Below are 18,597 nucleotides of genomic sequence, written 5' to 3' on the forward strand. Positions count from 1 at the left end.
GGGTTAACCTGTCAATGGGATGCTGGTAAGAAAAGTCCCCTTAATCTCTACCCAGTGGCATATGTATGGTCCCATTTTTATTTTCTATTGAAAATCTACTGTTTTTGCAATGCAGATGAACGATGTACACACTGACACCCAGTGGTAAGACCTAGCGGCTGCCTGTTGCCATGTCCTATAGTTTCTAGGCTACAATCTCCTTCAAAAACTATAGCAGGTATTGTAACCTATTAATAGTGTATTTGAGATTTGTTTTAAATAATGACTTAGTCTATGTCTTCTTCTGACCCAGAAAGGTTAGTCCAACACCCATCAATGTCCTGATTCATGTATAATGCTGCAGGATATTAGCAGTGCTCAGTAGATGTCCCTGTTCTCTTGAAATCAGTCAGTACATGAGTTTCATCTCTGTGCTGATAAAAGTCCTAGCTATTCATTTATGTTTGCCACCACCACAACTGGCCAGTTCAACATCATTATCTGACTGTTGAGATTCATATAATCATATTGTCATATATTAATAGTCAATGAACACTGATTCCACACCCTAAACTGAATTATTATGAGTGATTCTATTGCTATGGGTTTAACACTGATAGAGTTTACACACAGAAAACCTTATGTTATTTTTGATTAGCCTACCTAAAGATACCAATACCATAAGCAATACGGACATATCAAGCAGGGTTATAATTATCATCAATTTAACTTTGAAACCAATATAAGAGCAGATATAATTTATATTTTTGAATTACATAATGTCATGGCATTTTCGTCATTACCCCCCCCCCCCAACCATTCTATCTATCTCTCTATCTCTCTGCTGTGAGAGAGGGAGGAGAGGAGATCATCATAAAATAAACCAGGAGCGATTCTGGCAGCGGTAGTGGCGCTCTCTCTCTTCTTCCCACGTACCTCTTTAGCCGACCACCACAAATACACACAGGGACAATAATTAATCTCTGCTTGCAACCACAACACCACACCACACTATCTACCGGACTCTCGCTTCAGTGCTGCTACTTTTCGTTCAAATCCGCTCTGGATTAGCGAGGGACAGCACAATATCCGGGGGCTACCACGACTCGTTCTTCTCCCCTCATAATCTGAATGACGGGCGGACGGTTCGATTTTGACGATGGTGGCACATATTGCGGTGGCTGGGAGGATGGAAAAGCCCATGGGCATGGCGTCTGTACCGGGCCCAAGGGCCAAGGCGAATACTCCGGGTCCTGGAACAATGGCTTTGAGGTAGTGGGGGTGTACACCTGGCCCAGTGGAAACGTGTATCAGGGTTACTGGGCACAGGGGAAACGACACGGATTCGGTGTGGAATCGAAGGGAAGATGGATTTATCGTGGTGAATGGACTCATGGATTTAAAGGTCGATACGGGGTTCGGCAAAGTCTCCACACGCCTGCCAGATACGATGGGACATGGAGTAACGGTCTGCAAGATGGATATGGAGTTGAAACGTATGGTGATGGAGGTAAGCGTGCTAGTAACCGTTTGTGGTTAGTAGGCTACATGTAAGGCAGTCTCACTTGTTACAGTGTAGCAGGGGGCACATGTTTCCACAAGTGTTTCGTTGTATATTTATAGTACAGTTGTAGTATAAGAGTATACTATTTCCATTAATTGCAAAAGATTAGAGTAGAGAAGCCTGCCTGAACTATAGCCAGTGCCACACCACTGAACTCTATTGATATAGAACTGTACTGTTCAGTCAGCGCTGAGCTCTTCCATAACCTAACGTTGAAGGCATACTCCCATAGAGGTCATGGCTAAAAATAGAAATATCACTCAGACACACTTGACTTTACCCAGGACAGATCTATAGACAACTATTGATCTTTGTTCATTTGTTGCACTATGGAATTTAGTGTACAGTAGTTTCTATAGAAAGTCGTTTTAGAGTTGGTTGTTGTTGTTTTCAAAGATTGTGTTGGAGGCGCAGGTGGTCATGAAGTTGTAATGTCAGGCAACCTGGTCTCAGAGCATTTCATATTATTCTGTACTTAAATCCGAGACACCCCATTTCGTATGATATGTTACGAATTACAATTTGTATTATATGTTTTGATTTGCCAAACATACAATATGTTACAAATTTGCAAAATTCATTATTATGTTATAAATTTGCTAAATGTATACGTCATGAATTCAAGCTCGGTGGCTAACGTTAGCAAGCTGGCTAACTCTAGCTAGGCTAGGGGTTAGGGGTTAGGGTTAAGGTAAAGTTTAGGATTTAAGTTAAAGGGTTAGGGTAGGATTAGCTAAAAGGGTTAAGGTTATGGGAAGGATTAGCTACATGCTAAGTAGTTGCAAAGTAGCTAAAAAGTAGTAAGTTGCTAATTAGCAAAAATTGTCCGTGATAAGATTTTAACTTGTTCACATTATACGGCCACCCATCCACCCCAAACAACCAATCACCTTACTAAGTAACCATACCAAACGTACATTATCATACTAATTTGATTGTGTTCTGGATTTACATTTACTATGTTAAGTCTAGTCTTTGAGACCAGGCTGTGCCAGGGCACACAAGCATAGACATACACACACACACTTGCATAAGTTATATCTATTCCAGAGAGAAAAATCTACTTTTTGCTGAGTCATAGCATCGATTGATAGGGTTTTATATATTGATTACAGGTGAGAGCAATAATGGATTGTAGGAAAGTCAATAGACATTAGTAGATAATTAAACACACCACAATATCTTACTTCATGCAGTGTGATAGTCAATAGATAAGATGCCATAATACACAAATAACAACATAATAATTAGATTTGCAGAAGATAATGTGGACATTGACTGCAGTCTGAGGGCTGGAATTGCAGAAGATAAAGTGAGCATTGCCTGAGGGCCAGATCCAACAAAATCTGAGCAAACGGTATTAGCCGGTTCCCCCTGAGCAAGCATGGCTTCGAGTGCTTTCTTTTGTGCTTGGGGTCGTCTAGCACTCTCATATCACTCACTGGTTCAATTTATAAAGCAAAAAAACACAGTTTGTGAATCTGACAATCTGAAGCAGTGAAAGGTTTGCCTGACGACTCAAACTGAATTATTTAGCTGCTCTATCCTTTGCTACATGCTGTACTTCATTGCGGAGAAAACTAACAGTTGTGGGCGTGGCGTAGCGTTTGGCAGGAGCAAGGAGTTAAGGTAGGCAGGCAAGTAAAAGGTACCCGAGTCATAATAGGATCAGTCAGTTTAGGAATCAGTGGGACAGTGTCACTCAACAAAATATAAATACTCGTCACTGACATGAAGCCTTTCAAAAGTGCCCAAATCTATCCTCCTAATGTGTTAAGATTGATTTTGTTCAGTAACTTAATTGTGTTTAGGCTGGTTTATTTCACATAGTAAGACAGATGGAGTTATGTTTGGCTTGACCGACAAACTTCCCAATGTCTCATGTTACATACCTCTTTAAAATAGCACATTCTTCTCTTTGGAAGCAATAATGATGGACAGAGTGGCATATCGCATTGAGTGCACACCAGAATGCAGTATGTATTTAGAAATGTAGACCCCTGTAGCTGCTGAAATGGTGGGAAGGCTTGTGATGTGTGGTTTCTTGGCATTTTGCGCTTCCCCCTTCAAACACATATCTGAATGACAAAAACACAGTTGGAGTGTCAACTGAAGTTGTGATGATGTAAGGTCAGTCAGTGTTACTGTGGGGTTCAACATTACTGTTAGAGTGTGGCAGGATTGTTTTCTTTTAGAATTAACTTCCACCTTTTCGTTGTTTGAAATGAGTGACTTTTGCCAAACAGCAGGCTTTCCAATGGATCTTGTGTGCAGGAAGCATAAGGAAAGGCAAATTAATCCCTATGCCCTATGCACTTGTGGAGATCTGAGAGAATTTGAAAGGTGTAAGCATTATGATAATAGCTCTAACTTGCCCTCTGATAGGCTAGGTGGAAGTTTCACTATATTGCTTATACCAATCAAAGTGTATCAGATCTCCACAAGTGCATAGGGTATAGGGTCTAGTGGTTAATTTGGGATTGGGCCGTAGAATGCGTGGCCATAGCCTACAGTTCCCAGGCCCTCCTTCCTGCCACAGCCTGTTTCAGGACAGGTTGTTACTGGGTGGGAGCTCATCTTTGAAAAGTAGGCAAACAGATTTGGACCACTGCACTTGTTGTAACCTCACTAGGCCCTATCTAATCATAGATAAGGATACTCCATAGTAATGCCTTCATCCTTGCCAGGGCCGGTTTCAGGTATAAGCGACATAAGCGGTCGCTTAGGGCCTCCGGCCGCTAGGGGGCCCACGACCACAAAAATTAAATGTCCCCCTTCATTTTGTTAGTCATTCTCACTCAATTATCATTTTAACATACCATAACCCACTGGCAAAAACTGTTTGAATCAATATTATTTCCACATCATTTCAACCCCGAAAAATCTATGTGATGACGTTGAATCAATGTGGAAAACTGTTTGTATTTGCAAAAAGTCATCAACATAAGGGCATTTCATATTTTTTTCACCCAACTTTTACCCTAAATCTAATGACATGGTGACATTTGTTGTTGATTACACATTGAATTCACATTAGTTGACAACTCAACAAATGTAAATAAAAACTAGACGTTGAACTGATTGTCACGTCCTGGCCAGTATAAGGGTTAATTAGTATTGTAGTTGGGTCAGGACGTGGCAGAGGGTATTTGTTTTATGTGGTTCAGGGTGGTGTGTTGGTTAAAAGGGTGTTTGAATAAGTATTCCGGGGTTTTTGGGCACTGTTTGGTTTTCATGTATTTCTATGTTTAGTCTAGTGTGTGTGGTTCTATGTTGAGTTAATTGGGGTTGGACTTCCAATTGAAGGCAGCTGTTTGGTGTTGCCTTTGATTGGAAGTCCTATATTAGTTGGGTGTGTTTGTCTTGTATTTTGGTGGGAGATTGTTCTGTGTTTAGCCTTGTGCCTTACCAGACTGTTTTTGGTGATCGTTCGTTCTTTGTTATTTTGGTGTTCATTTTGTATTTATTAAAAATCAAGATGAGCCTGCACATACCTGCTGCGTTTTGGTCCTCCTTCACCGACGACAACCGTGACAGAATCTCCCACCACCAAAGGACCAAGCAGCAGAGGAAGGAGCAGAGGGAATTTGGATTGGATACATGGAGGAAATGGAGCAAAGACCGGGAATGCTACCGAGGAACACGACTGGCGATTAAACCCGAGAGGCAACCCCAAGAAATTTTTTTGGGGGGGCATATGGGTAGTTTGGCGGGGCAAGTTTGGAGCCCCAGGCCAAATCCCCGGACTGTTTCTCGGAGGCCAGTTAATGGACAGGTCTTATGCTTCGGGGTAATGGGTGTTATGGCGAGGCCAAGTGTTTTTAGGCCAGTACGCGCTATACCAGCGCCCCGCAGTTACCATGGGGTAGTAGGCATTCAGCCAGAAAGGGCGATGCCAGGTTTAAGCTCGAGACCGCCAGTAAGCCTCCATGGTCCTATATATCCTGTTCCCGCTCCACGCACTAGCCTAGAGGTGCGTGTTCCCAAGCTGGCATATCTGGTACCAGCACCACGCACCAGGATTATAGTGCGTCAGCCCGCCAGTCAACAGTCACCAGAGCTGCCCGCCAGTCAACAGTCACCAGATCTGCCCGCCAGTCAACAGTCATCAGTGCTGCCCGCCAGTCAACAGTCACCAGATCTGCCCGCCAGTCAACAGTCGTCAGTGCTGCCCGCCAGTCAACAGTCGTCAGAGCTGCCCGCCAGTCAACAGTCGTCGGAGCTGCCCGCCAGTCAACAGTCGTCGGAGCTGCCCGCCAGTCAACAGTCGTCGGAGCTGCCCGCCAGTCAACAGTCGTCAGAGCTGCCCGCCAGTCAACAGTCGCCGGAGTGGCCAGATTGCGCTGAACTGCCGGAGTGGCCAGACTGCGCTGAACTGCCGGAGTGGCCAGACTGCGCTGAACTGCCGGAGTGGCCAGACTGCGCTGAACTGCCGGAGTGGCCAGACTGCGCTGAACTGCCGGAGTGGCCAGACTGCCCCGAGCTGCCGGACTGCCCAGACTGCCCCGAGCTGCCGGACTGCCCAGACTGTCCCGAGCTGCCGGACTGCCCAGACTGTCCCGAGCTGCCGGACTGCCCAGACTGTCCCGATCTGCCGGACTGCCCAGACTGCCCCGAGCTGCCAGACTGCCCCGAGCTGCCAGACTGGCCAGACTGCCCCGAGCTGCCAGACTGGCCAGACTGCCCCGAGCTGCCAGAGTGGCCCGACTGCCCGGAACGGCCAGAACCGGAGCCACCTCCTGATATAGGTGGGTTGGGGAGGGGGGGTGTAGCACAGTGCCGTTGTTGACGGCAGCCTCCCTCCCTTTTAGTAGAGGGGACATTTGTTTTGTTGTTTGGGGTTGTTGTTTTTTTGTTTTGTTTTTAAGGTGCTTCCGGTGTTAGCACCTTTAAGGGGGGGGGGTACTGTCACGTCCTGGCCAGTATAAGGGTTAATTAGTATTGTAGTTGGGTCAGGACGTGGCAGAGGGTATTTGTTTTATGTGGTTCAGGGTGGTGTGTTGGTTAAAAGGGTGTTTGAATAAGTATTCCGGGGTTTTTGGGCACTGTTTGGTTTTTATGTATTTCTATGTTTAGTCTAGTGTGTGTGGTTCTATGTTGAGTTAATTGGGGTTGGACTTCCAATTGAAGGCAGCTGTTTGGTGTTGCCTTTGATTGGAAGTCCTATATTAGTTGGGTGTGTTTGTCTTGTATTTTGGTGGGAGATTGTTCTGTGTTTAGCCTTGTGCCTTACCAGACTGTTTTTGTTGATCGTTCGTTCTTTGTTATTTTGGTGTTCATTTTGTATTTATTAAAAATCAAGATGAGCCTGCACATACCTGCTGCGTTTTGGTCCTCCTTCACCGACGACAACCGTGACACTGATGTCTATGCCCAGTGGGAAGTCATGTCAAATGTGTAAAATTGCATGAAATTTGCTTTAAAATGGCAAAATCGTAATTCCCAACCAAACCTCACTTAGGGCCCCCAAAAGGCTAGGGCCGGCCCTGATCCTTGCCAACTTTCCAAAACCTAAACAAACATTGGAGCACATGTCTTTACAATGAGAAGAGAAGGCCACTAACTTTAATTATGTACCAGTGGTAGCCTATGCTTTTCTAGTATGTCTACTGCCATAAAGACTGTCTGGTTTGGCATAACGCCAAGAGTATATGAATAGCAAATGATGAAGTGATAGTAAATCACGATATAAACAAATACTGAAATATGAATCTCGTCATGGACGTGGTATCTTGAATGTGGTTTGAAATACATACAGGTCTGTCTGACTGACAGCAGAATCACAGTACATGGGTGAGATTAGGTATTGTATATGATTCCAATCCATTCAATGAAAAGTTTCCAATATAATAAGGATATTAAGTACTTTTAAAGATGTTTCCACTTCAATTGCTTGAATTGACATTGGGCTAGTGTAAAGAGATTCCAATCAACTGTAATATTCAAATGTTGTACCCCAAATGGTTATTTTGTGATCATGACAAAAATGTGCGTTCAGGATTTTCTTAACCTTTGTATTAATTTTTGCAATTTGTTGTTGTCCTAACAGGTACGTACCAGGGGCAGTGGACAGGAGGAATGCGACACGGATATGGTGTGCGGCAAAGTGTACCTTACGGGATGGCTACGGTTATTCGCTCGCCTCTTCGGACCTCGCTGGCCTCGCTCCGCAGCGAACAGAGCAACGGCACCGTCCTCCATGCCAACCTCGACCTGTCAGACAGCCTTTCCGGCACCAGAGGAGGCTTTGTTCTCAACTTCCACAGCGAAGGCGAAGGTGAGAAGAAAAAGGGCCTGTTCCGAAGAGGGTCCCTGTTCGGCAGCCTCAGAAACCTCAGAAAGTCTGACTCCAGGTCGTCCATATCGAGCAAACGCAGCTCTGCCCGCAGCGATGCCGCCAGCTCCATCAGCCGAATCAGCTCCAGCGATGCCAATTCCACCATCAGCTTTGGAGATGGAGTTGATGAGTACATGCCCCTGGAGGACCATGTAGACGCCACCACCACAGAGTCCTACATGGGGGAGTGGAAGAACGACAAGCGGAACGGCTTTGGTGTCAGCGAGCGCACCAATGGGATGAAGTATGAGGGAGAGTGGATGAACAACAAACGCCATGGCTACGGATGCACAATGTTCCCAGACGGCACCAAAGAAGAGGGGAAATATAAAAACAATGTGTTGGCGCGAGGCATCAAGAAACAGCTCATTCCTCTCAAAAACACCAAAACTAAACAGAAAGTGGATCGGGCTGTGGAAGGAGCCATACGGGCAGCAGCTATTGCCAAAACAAAAGTAGAAATAGCCACTTCAAGGTAATCATTTTCTCAATGTGCATGCTTGCGTCTGAAATGACACCCTATTTCCTATGCAGTGGACTACTTTTGACCAGAGCTTTATTAAGGGCCCTGTTCAAAAGTAGTGCACTATTTTCGGAATAGGGTGCCGTTTGGGACGCAAGCCATGTTGTGGTGTTGGTGTTGGTGGTGATGATTCCTACTGCTGCGTGGGCTTCCAGGTCAGCTCTGCTGATTGGGTTAGGTTGAATGGCTGACAGGTTGGGATTCTCAACTAGGGTCAGGTTTTTATTGGTGTCACCTTATCCTACCTCTCTCCAACATTTTCCAACTTTCTCCAACACTCTCCATCTTTCACTTTCTCGCTTTCTCTCTCTCTCTCACACACACACACACACACACACACAGTAAAACATGTTTTGCACATACATGTGACACACGTAACACGTTACAGATTTAAAGTTCAGATGATGAACTTCAGCACATGGTAAATTCAGACAGTGGCCCAATGACACAATGGAACAATTTGATACACACTGTAGTGATCCAAATAGTGAGGATCAAATCAAGACAAATCATAGTACAACCATATTGTTCACATCATTGTGAGGGTGTGACCCTGCGACACATGCAATTGTGAATATTGGCAGGTGAGAGACTGTCAACAATTGCAAGAGTTCTATAAAGAATGAGGTTATTAATCAGTGTTCATAGTTGATTGAGGCACATGCTCTCGTTTAAACATATTCAAGACATAAATCTCAGAGATAGCTCAGTCTTAAAAAAGATCTCACAGACCAGAATACTCAGTGTGTATTATAAGCATGGAAATCTGGCTCGTCTGAAATACATTTGATTGCGATCAGGTGGAACACCAAAACCATACACAGCTGCTTGTTGGACGAAGTCGAGCTCTTTGCTGGAAAACTACATAGAAAATATTTTTCTCCTCGTCTTAGGCCCACATTCTGTGCCTACTGCCTTTTCAAAAGCAAGGGGTGACAATGAGTCATTTGCCAGGGCATGGAATAGCAAGGAGAAAGCTGTTGAACTTTTGAAGTGGTAGTTCTCTTAGACACCCACATCAACTTGAGCCAGCCAAGTAATATCTCTGGTTCATGTTAGAACATGTGAGATAGCTAATATGAAGTACAAAGCCATGGTCTATGAAGTCCTTATGACATGGGTTGGACTTGGAATTATTCCAAATAAAGTTCAAGTTGAATCAGAAACAAAGACTCAGAGAGAAAGAAATTCCAACCATATTGTTAGTAGCCTATCACTTCTTTCAACGCTTCATTAAACAATAATATTCATTAAACTGCACTATTGTCCTTCGAATGCAATGCACGGAGATATACTACCATGTGAAACACCCACCCCCTATCTGTTTACAGTATGAAAATAGTGCCTTCATTGCCGTATCATGCCCACCCATCCCCCTTTCCTTGTAATCTTCTTGGATGAGAATCCATCATTAGCATGTTCTTTATCCAGATTTTCTGGCATCTGTATACATTTTAATGAGGGCTCTCATATCTAGGCTCACCATCACAGGAACTCCTCCTGTCATGAAATAGAAATATGTCCCTGCAGCGGCAGAATGTCTAAAATGAATGTCTCTGCCTTTGAAGACTGTTATGCGGCTGAGTTGATAAGTGTGGTAAGAGCTTTGGAACGTGCGGACCGGGTTCGGCTTGCATCACTTTTCCCGTCATCTGGGTGGAAGCCCAGGGGAGCGAATGAGAGAGGGAGGGGGAGAGAGAGAAAGAGGGAGGGAGAGACTAAAGGAGGGCAAGCGGTTCCCAGACCAGACCGGACGGCGTGTGCTAGCTCTGCTCTCCTCACATTTAAAGCCAGCAGTCTCTAGTGTGTCAGTCAGCACTGAGCTCTGACTAAATAAGGTAAGGCAGGACTTGGCTTATCAACACCTGACAGGAATACAGCGTAGCAGCAGCAGCTGAGCTGATACTGTAGCCCTTCTCTGTCCCACCATCCACTATCATCTGGTGGATTACTCAGTCAGTCTATCTGGCTGGGAATAGGTGTTGGGTAGGTGGTTTATTGCTCATCTTCCCTCCGAGCTCTCCTAGACTTGCTAACGAGCTCCCAGTAAAGCTTCTTAAACTTGGTTCAAGTCGCCTTTTTCTAATGTGCCCTCGCTCGCTCTCTTTTCTCCCCGAGCCATGTGATTTGGTGTAGCCTATGGCCCCAGGTTTGAATGCTTTATGGAAGCCTATTTGAATATAAGTACAACTTGTTGTACTCCTCATTGTACGGTACTGTAGCTATGTAAGCCCATGGGCGGGTTAGTGCACGATGACTCAATCAAATATTTGTCAAATTCTCTCTATAACAGGTTAATGGCATGATTCATTCAACAGCACATCTGCACTATATGCATATGGAGTTCACATGGTTCACAGTGATTCACTGACTGCGAAACTGTCAGATGTCTACATGAGGCAAAGCTAATTGCACATAATAAAGACTTTCCTCAATACACAATGTAAGCTTCTGTAGTCATGTGCCCTCTAAAGTTGTTAAAATGCAACTGCATAGTCAGTAGTTGTGAAAAAAGAGAACGTCCACACTTCAAATTAAGGTTGACAAAGCATACGTTTTATTCAATTGTAGACAAGGACCACATTTTTTGCCCTTGTCAGCTTAATTGGTTTCAAACACTCATTTTTATCCACCTTCATTTGAAAAGTTAAGACTTTCTCAAAGTTGTTGAAAGGATACATTCAGTTCAAGAGACACCATGTAAATCTTCCTGTACTCCTCTGTATTCAGAGGCCCTGAATGACACTCATACAGACAGTTGTAAAACCAACTACCTCTTATTGAACTGTTTATAAAGAAACACTATTGAATTAATCTTGTACCATTGAAATATTGTACATCTTGATAAGTATAAAGAAGTATATCATGGTATTCTGTATGTTAATGCATGTAAATTGTTTGTTTTGAAAACAATTTTACTTGAGCGAAAGGAAGTAAATGCAACACAAATATCTAACTTGAAAAAAAGTTTAATCAGAAATTACAAAAATGATGGTTGTGATGAATGACACAATGCCTTCTATTGAATATCACACAGTGGATATGCATTTTACTGCTAAGAGCATGAGACTGCACGATAACCATACTATTTTATTATTTAATTCTCTACTTCTAATATTATTTAATGTTGGAAAAACCTTTGGCTCCAACGGTATTTATTGGGAACACTGTAGCACCACTGAGCTCTCCAGTCTCAACCCTATAAGACACTAAAGACAGTGTAGTGTCTATCTGGAAGGCCCAGAGCCATGTAGTGCTTCTTCGCCCTCCTAGGCCTGGCTTCAAGTAGTATTTGAAATATTTTGTATAATTTAACTGTGTCTGATTGGGCTTGTCTGGAGAAATAAAACCAATGGAACAGTCTCAAAAGTGCAAACTCTGTCGCTCTTGGACTCTCAAACAACATGCTCAAACATATGCTAAAAGTATTTAAAAGTAAACAAATTGTATTTGAACCCAGGTATGTACCCTTCCAAGTCTAACCAGCTCTAATTCTGCTTTGCCTTCATCCAGAACGGCTCACGCCAGGACTAAAGGTGATGCTGCTGACCAGGCCGGTCAGTCAGCCAGTCAGGACTCAGACATGGCCAGGGCAGTGGCCAGGGAACTGTCTCCCAACTTCCATCAGCCAGGTAAACCAACGTACCCAACCTGCCCAACCAGACCCCAGCATCTATTTATCTCACATCCCCTTGTTATCGCCTTTGTCCAATGCCTTTTGTGTCTGGGTTGTGTGTTTTTCTTTATTTTCCGTCTGGGGCAGATGTATATGCAAATGTTCCAAATGTAAATGAAAATCTGTTTAGGGAGGAATATAATTAGCATAATTTACATTGGGGTCTTTTTCATCCTCAGAAAAATACAAGGTCAGTGTTTTTTGGGATAACAAGTGTCACATATTTATGAGTACAATATTTTATATTACAGTGAATGTGTTTCTGCGGCATCGATGTACAGTCAGGTCCATAATTATTGTCACCCTTGAGCAAAAAAGACTGTAAAAAAGACTGTATTAAATAAATAATACAAATACTGAACTATGATGTACTGTATAAGAAAAAGGGAAACTTTATTATTTTATACTCATACAATTACTCAGAGAAAGAGATTGTGTTTCTAAAGTCATTTTTTAAAATCTACAAAAGATAGGGTTAACAATGTCTGTTTTCAATACTCCAGCACCCTCCCCCTGCGAGGATAACAACACTGAGCCTTTCTCTAAAATGTTTTATCAGATTGGAGAACACATTGGGAGGGATCTTAGACCATTTCTCCATACATAATCTTTCCAGATCCTTGATATCCACAAATCCACCACTGGTGTGTGTATGTCATCTGACCATAGCACCGCCTGGAGTTAAACTGCACGGCACTTGTATTGGAACTGGTGCAATGCTCAGATGACATTAAAATATAGCTCTTTGGCCACACTTACCAGTGGTGTGTTTGGTATTGAAAAACAGAAGCATATGCAGTAAAGTACCTTATACCTACGGTAAAATATGGTGCGAGATCTTTGATGTTATTGGGCTATTTTGCTGCCTCTGGTGTCGGGGCCCATGTTAAGGTCAACGGGGTCATGAACTCTACTAAGTACCAAGAAATTTTAACCAAAAACCTGGTTGCCTCTGCCAGGAGGCTGAAACTTGGCCACAAGTGGTACTTCCAGCAAGACAATAACCCCAAGCACAAATCAAAATTGTTAACTGACCACAAAATCAACATTTTGCATCTGTCTCCGGACTTGAACCCCATTGAAACCCTGTGGTTTGAAATGAAGAGGGCAGTCCATAAGAGCAGATGAAGAATGTCAAGGATCTGGAAAGATTCTGTATGGAGGAATGGTCTAAGATCCCTTCCAATGTGTTCTCCAATCTCATAAAATATTTTAGAAAAAGGCTCAGTGTAGTTATCCTCACAAGGGGAGGGTATTGAAAACAGGGATGCCAATCATTTTGACCCCTATCTTTTAAAGATTTTTTAAATGACTTGTTAAACAAAATCTATTTCTCTGAGCAATTGTAAAATAAAATAAAATAATATAATTTCTAAATGTTCATATTCATCAAGGGTGCCAATCATTTTGGATCTGGCTGAATGTCTACGTTGTACGGCACAGCATATTCTTGTACAAATAAAAATTATTTTTTCAGCTTTTTTCAGCCTGCTTAGTTTTGTAGGAGGGTGGTTCTTCAGTGTGATCAGAGACTGTAGTGTTCGTGTTACTGTCTCATGCACGTTTAACTCCTGTATGCATGTAGGTCTGTGGTCTTATGTCATCGTTGGGCATTCCTCTTTTTACCCCATGGTCTTGCTCAGGTCTGGACCATATAGGCTCTTTAAACCTTATATACTTGACCTGACACCAGGATAGTGTATATCACCGACTATTAATAATCATGTTCCATAACCAGCCAACATGTTCCATAGCCAGCCAGCTTGCAAGCTCACAGTTTACTATAGCATACTACAGTACTTACTATAGAATTCTGTAGTAAACTGTACTATACTGTTGAATACTATACTACACACTGTAGTATCCCTCGATCATGTGTAATATTTAGTATATAATTTTGTAGTATACTGTAGAATACTATAGTAAATACTACAGTATTATCCCCCTCAGAAAAAACTGTAGTAAATACTAAAGAAATATCAGCAAAAGCACTACACTGTTTTTTTACTGTAGTAAATAGTACAGTATTTCCTTTGCATATACCCTGCCCTTTCCCCTCCCCCATATCCCAATTTGTGCCACCCATAAGTGAGAAACTTACATGCCAAGTATACACCACATGGTGTGTTCTCTATGGTTATAGAAAACTCTCCGTTCAGACTCTAGTCCTACCCACCTACAAAATTTGCTCCTTTAGTATTTCTCCAGTAGGTTTCCTTCTATGTCAAAGATGATCAAACAAAAACACTTTAGTAAATACAGTAATGTCCCCCAAAACACTACAGTAAATACTAAAGTATACTACAGTCCACAAGAACACTACAGTAAATACTACAGTCCACAAAAACACAACAGTAAAAACTTTAGTATATTACAGTCAGCAAAAACACTACAGAAATTACAATATTATACACTGCTATTTTTTTACTACAGTATTTATACTATAGAATTCTGTCAAAACATTACAGTCACTACTACAGTAAAGCCAGCAAAAAACACTACAGTGAATACTATAGCATTCCTACTATAGTATTTTTTCATGTGCGCTGTTCTCTTTTATTTAAATCATTTCTGATTACTGTTTGTTAATGCCATATAAATGTCTTATTAACAATGATTTATCTTTGTGATTTGATTGGCTTTTCACGAACAACTGCTGAGGTTGTAGAGATTTAGTAAGGGATCATAGCACTTTGATGCTATTAATAGTATAATAAATATTATGAACCATGATTCCATTTGATAACACTGCTTGCATCAGAAAGGTATCAACTTTGTTGGCTTGCAAACTCCACTTGTGTCAGCTGTGTGACAGTGTTGGCCTCATCAGTGGTCAGGAGAATGTCGAGAATCCTTCCGACCTTTAATAATAAACCAACTGGGGCAGCTTTGAAACGTCATTAACCTCTGCGGGATCGGTGTCCCCCTCGTGGGACGGTTGAGCTAACATAGGCTAATGTGATTAGCACGAGGTTGTAAGTAACAAAAACATTTCCTAGGACATAGACATATCTGATATGGGCAGAAAGCTTAAATTGTTGTTAATGTAACTGCACTGTCCAATTTACTGTAGCTATTACAGTGAAAGAATACCATGCTATTGTTTGAGGAGAGTGCACAATCATGAACTTGACAATGTATTAATAAACTAATTAGGCACATTTGGACAGTCTTGATGCAACATTTTGAACAGATATGCAATGGTTCAATGGATCTGTACTTTGCACATACACTGCTGCCATCTAGTGGCCAAAATCTAAATTGCGCCTGGGCTGGAATAATACATTATGGCCTTTCCCTTGCATTTCAAAGATGATGATACAAAAAAAAAAAACACAAGAAAACGCATGTTTTTTTCTTTGTATTAGCTTTTACCAGATCTAATTTGTTATATTCTCCTACATTAATTTCACATTTCCACAAACTCCAAAGTGTATCCTTTCAAATGGTATCAAGAATATACATATCCTTGCTTCAGGTCCTGAGCTACAGACAGTTAGATTTGGGTATGTCATTCTAGGTGGAAATTGAATAAAAGGGTCAGATCCTTATTAAGGAACAAATACTCCATATGTTAAATCATGGACGCAGAAAAGGCATCCTCACCATGATATAACTCACAATTAATAAATGTGAATTTATGATTTACCAAAAGCAACACAAAATAATATTTAGGTGTATGTTTATATCCGTATCTGAAATTGGGATTCAGCCCTAAGTGCTTGTTGAGGGGGAAAAAAACGAATTTGTGTTGATTGTGATATAAACACATGGCATTAATTCAAACATTGTGATTTATTAGATCACTGTTTACATGGACTTAGTATAGCTAAAGACTGTATGATAATAATGTCCTTCCATTTTCTAGGCCCTGATTATATAAAGCAGAGGTTCAATGAACCTATTGAACCTATTGTCCAAGAGGAGAAGAAAGAGAAGTCCCCCTCAAGTAGCCCTCATTTCTACCGTAAAGGCACAACCCCAGACCACTCTCCCACTGCGACTCCACAGCCCTCTCCCCCACCAACACCCCCACCAGCGCCAGCCCCAGAGCCCAAGAAGAGCTTCTTCAGCAAGATCACCCCCAAGCCAGGGAAAGAGAACAAAACCCCTTCAGCAGAGAGCCAGGCCCCGGTCATCACAAAGGCAGTGTCTAAGACATCGTTGAAACAGGAAGTAAGACAAGAAGTGCCTCCTCAACCGAAAACTTTCAAGATGGCGGAGTCGGTCCCCGTCAGCCCTGGCAATGGACAGCTGCACACTGACACTGAGTACCACGGCTACTACATGAAGGCAGACGTGAAGATCCCCCCAGATGAACCTGAGGGAGTAGAGGAGGAGCATGTTACCCCGTCCACCTTCGCCCAGATGCCACAGCCCGCAAAACCTATGGCGCAATACAGGACACCCACCCCAAAACCTGGAGCGCCAAAGTCAGCAGCCAAAGAAAGCAAACCTGAGCTAACACTTAAGAAACAAGATTCGTATAAGCCAAAAAGCCTAGCAGAAACTAGGAAACAAGCCAGCTTGGAGATCACCACGGATTTCGTAGAGGAAGAGTCAGTAAGTAACTCATACTGTATGATGATGAAAATGGGAAAACTGAAGCAAAGAGAAAGAAAGGTGTCATTTCAGAACAACGTATGAAACATCAAAGGTAGTCTCATATTTTCTGTGATAATGCCTAGCTAACTTTCAAATGCTGTTATTGAAATGTTCTCCTGAAGCTTTGTCTTTCCTACTTCACAGGGTCCTAACTCAATACTGGTTGCCCTTGTAATGCTGTTGAATATTGGTCTAGCAATAATTTTTGTCCATTTTTTAACCTGACGGAATCTGGACTGAGGTAAGAGTCAGCTTAATAACATCTATTCAGATGTTATGAATTGTAGAGCATTGTGATACAGTAGTTTTTTCCCATTACATTTTAAAGTGCAAATTGCAAGTTTTACATGACATATTATGATACAGATAAGCCTGAATGTGATTCAACATAACTATTAACCCTCTAACTGTTTTGACCCTTCAGTGAACTCATCAAAACTAGTGGCATAGGTCCCTAACTCTCTGCATTTGCATCAACGGCCTTTACAAATGGCGCCGGTCAAGCACAGACACAGGCAAAGGAGGACTGTAAATAGAGTAAAACATTGGAGAAAGATGAGACCAGGACCATTCGGCCCAGACGCTGCCCAGTTTCGCTGGCGATGATTTGTGACTCGCTTTGGTTCTGTGAAAGCTGAAGCAAGCAGTCGTTGAGAAAGCAACCAAAAAACATTCTGCTGATCCAAGCTGTTACCAATCAAGTGCGTTGCCACTTCATACTCCCTGACAGGGGGGATGTGGAGGGGGGTGGGTGGGGGGGATTTGTTCAGAGATGCACTTTTAGTTGACAGAAGCTAACAGCTGCCTTACTATTTTACCATCTGACGTTTTAGTGGGGAGATGCAGTGCACAAGGCTGCCAGAGGAATGTGTTTCGGCAGACTTTGCTGCATTGGGAGTGCATCTTGGTGTGTCTCAGTGTTCACTATACTATTCACTTGGTCAATAAGAAATCATACATGTTTCGAAGTGGCACTCACCAGTCTTATTCCATTCCCCACTGCTAAAGCCTTGTCTAACTTCTCATGTTAGGACATGCTTGTGCATGGGGCTGTTTCAAGTGCATTTGTTTTATGTATTAGTTAGTAACTGTTAGGTTTTCATCATTTTTTTCCCTTTGTCTGTTTATCCTTAGTTATTACAAATTATTAAGATAAGATAGTATTTATTTAAGTCTAGTCCATGTATTTCTCAAACTTTTTGAAGATCCTTCAAATTAAAAGGAATTTCCATAAAGCCTATGTTACACAAAGCAGTTCAGTTGAAAGAAATTGCAACATTTAATTCCAGTTATTGTGAGGACATATTTCAAAATAGTCAAATTTGAGAGTAATTTATATGCAATTGAAGTATCTTAGCAGTATACAGGCACAGATGTTTTTGACTAACCAGCTATGGGGCGGCAGCGTAGCCTAGTGGTTAGAGCATTGGGCTAGTAACTGAAAGATTGCAAGTTTGAATCCTTGAGCTGACAAGGTACAAATCTGTCATTCTGCCCCTAAACAAGGCAGTTAACCCACTGTTCCTAGGCCGTCATTGAAAATAAGAATTTGTTCTTAACTGACTTGCCTGGTTAAATAAATAAAAATATTGGCTAGAGGCTGGCTACATATAACACAAACTTATGAGATGACATAGTTAACCAACACTGTGATAAAAAAAAATAATTTAGAGCTAAATTTGGGATATTGAATCACTTTCTGACTGATTCAATAAAACACATTTTTATTTCTATCTATCTATCTATCTATTTATCTATCTATCTATCTATCTATCTATCTATCTATCTATCTATCTATCTATCTATCTATCTATCTATCTATCTATCTATCTATCTATACAGCCAGTGATAAAGTTTGTTAACATGGCTAGTCATTCACACAGTGTACTTTATGCACACTGACCCTACAGTAT

The 18,597-nt window shown here is 42.0% G+C and overlaps 1 protein-coding gene across 2 annotated transcripts; it reads left to right on the plus strand.

The window, feature by feature from the left end:
- Positions 1-848: 848 nt before the first annotated feature.
- LOC115169721 (junctophilin-1) lies at positions 849-17,429 on the plus strand. 2 transcript variants are annotated; one of them, XM_029725625.1, is made up of 6 exons: positions 849-1,489; positions 7,593-8,355; positions 11,917-12,035; positions 15,948-16,642; positions 16,829-16,925; positions 17,109-17,429. In XM_029725625.1, exons 1-5 carry the CDS (start codon positions 1,111-1,113, stop codon positions 16,907-16,909), a joined length of 2,037 nt encoding a protein of 678 aa, XP_029581485.1. In that variant the 5' UTR covers positions 849-1,110; the 3' UTR covers positions 16,910-16,925; positions 17,109-17,429. The 2 variants fall into 2 exon arrangements, with proteins under 2 accessions (XP_029581485.1, XP_029581484.1); XM_029725624.1 differs by lacking the exon at positions 17,109-17,429 and having other exon boundaries at positions 15,948-16,736; positions 16,829-16,911.
- The last annotated feature ends 1,168 nt before the right edge of the window (positions 17,430-18,597 follow it).

Source organism: Salmo trutta, chromosome 31, assembly GCF_901001165.1.
Source record: "Salmo trutta chromosome 31, fSalTru1.1, whole genome shotgun sequence".
Taxonomy (NCBI): Eukaryota; Metazoa; Chordata; class Actinopteri; order Salmoniformes; family Salmonidae; genus Salmo; species Salmo trutta.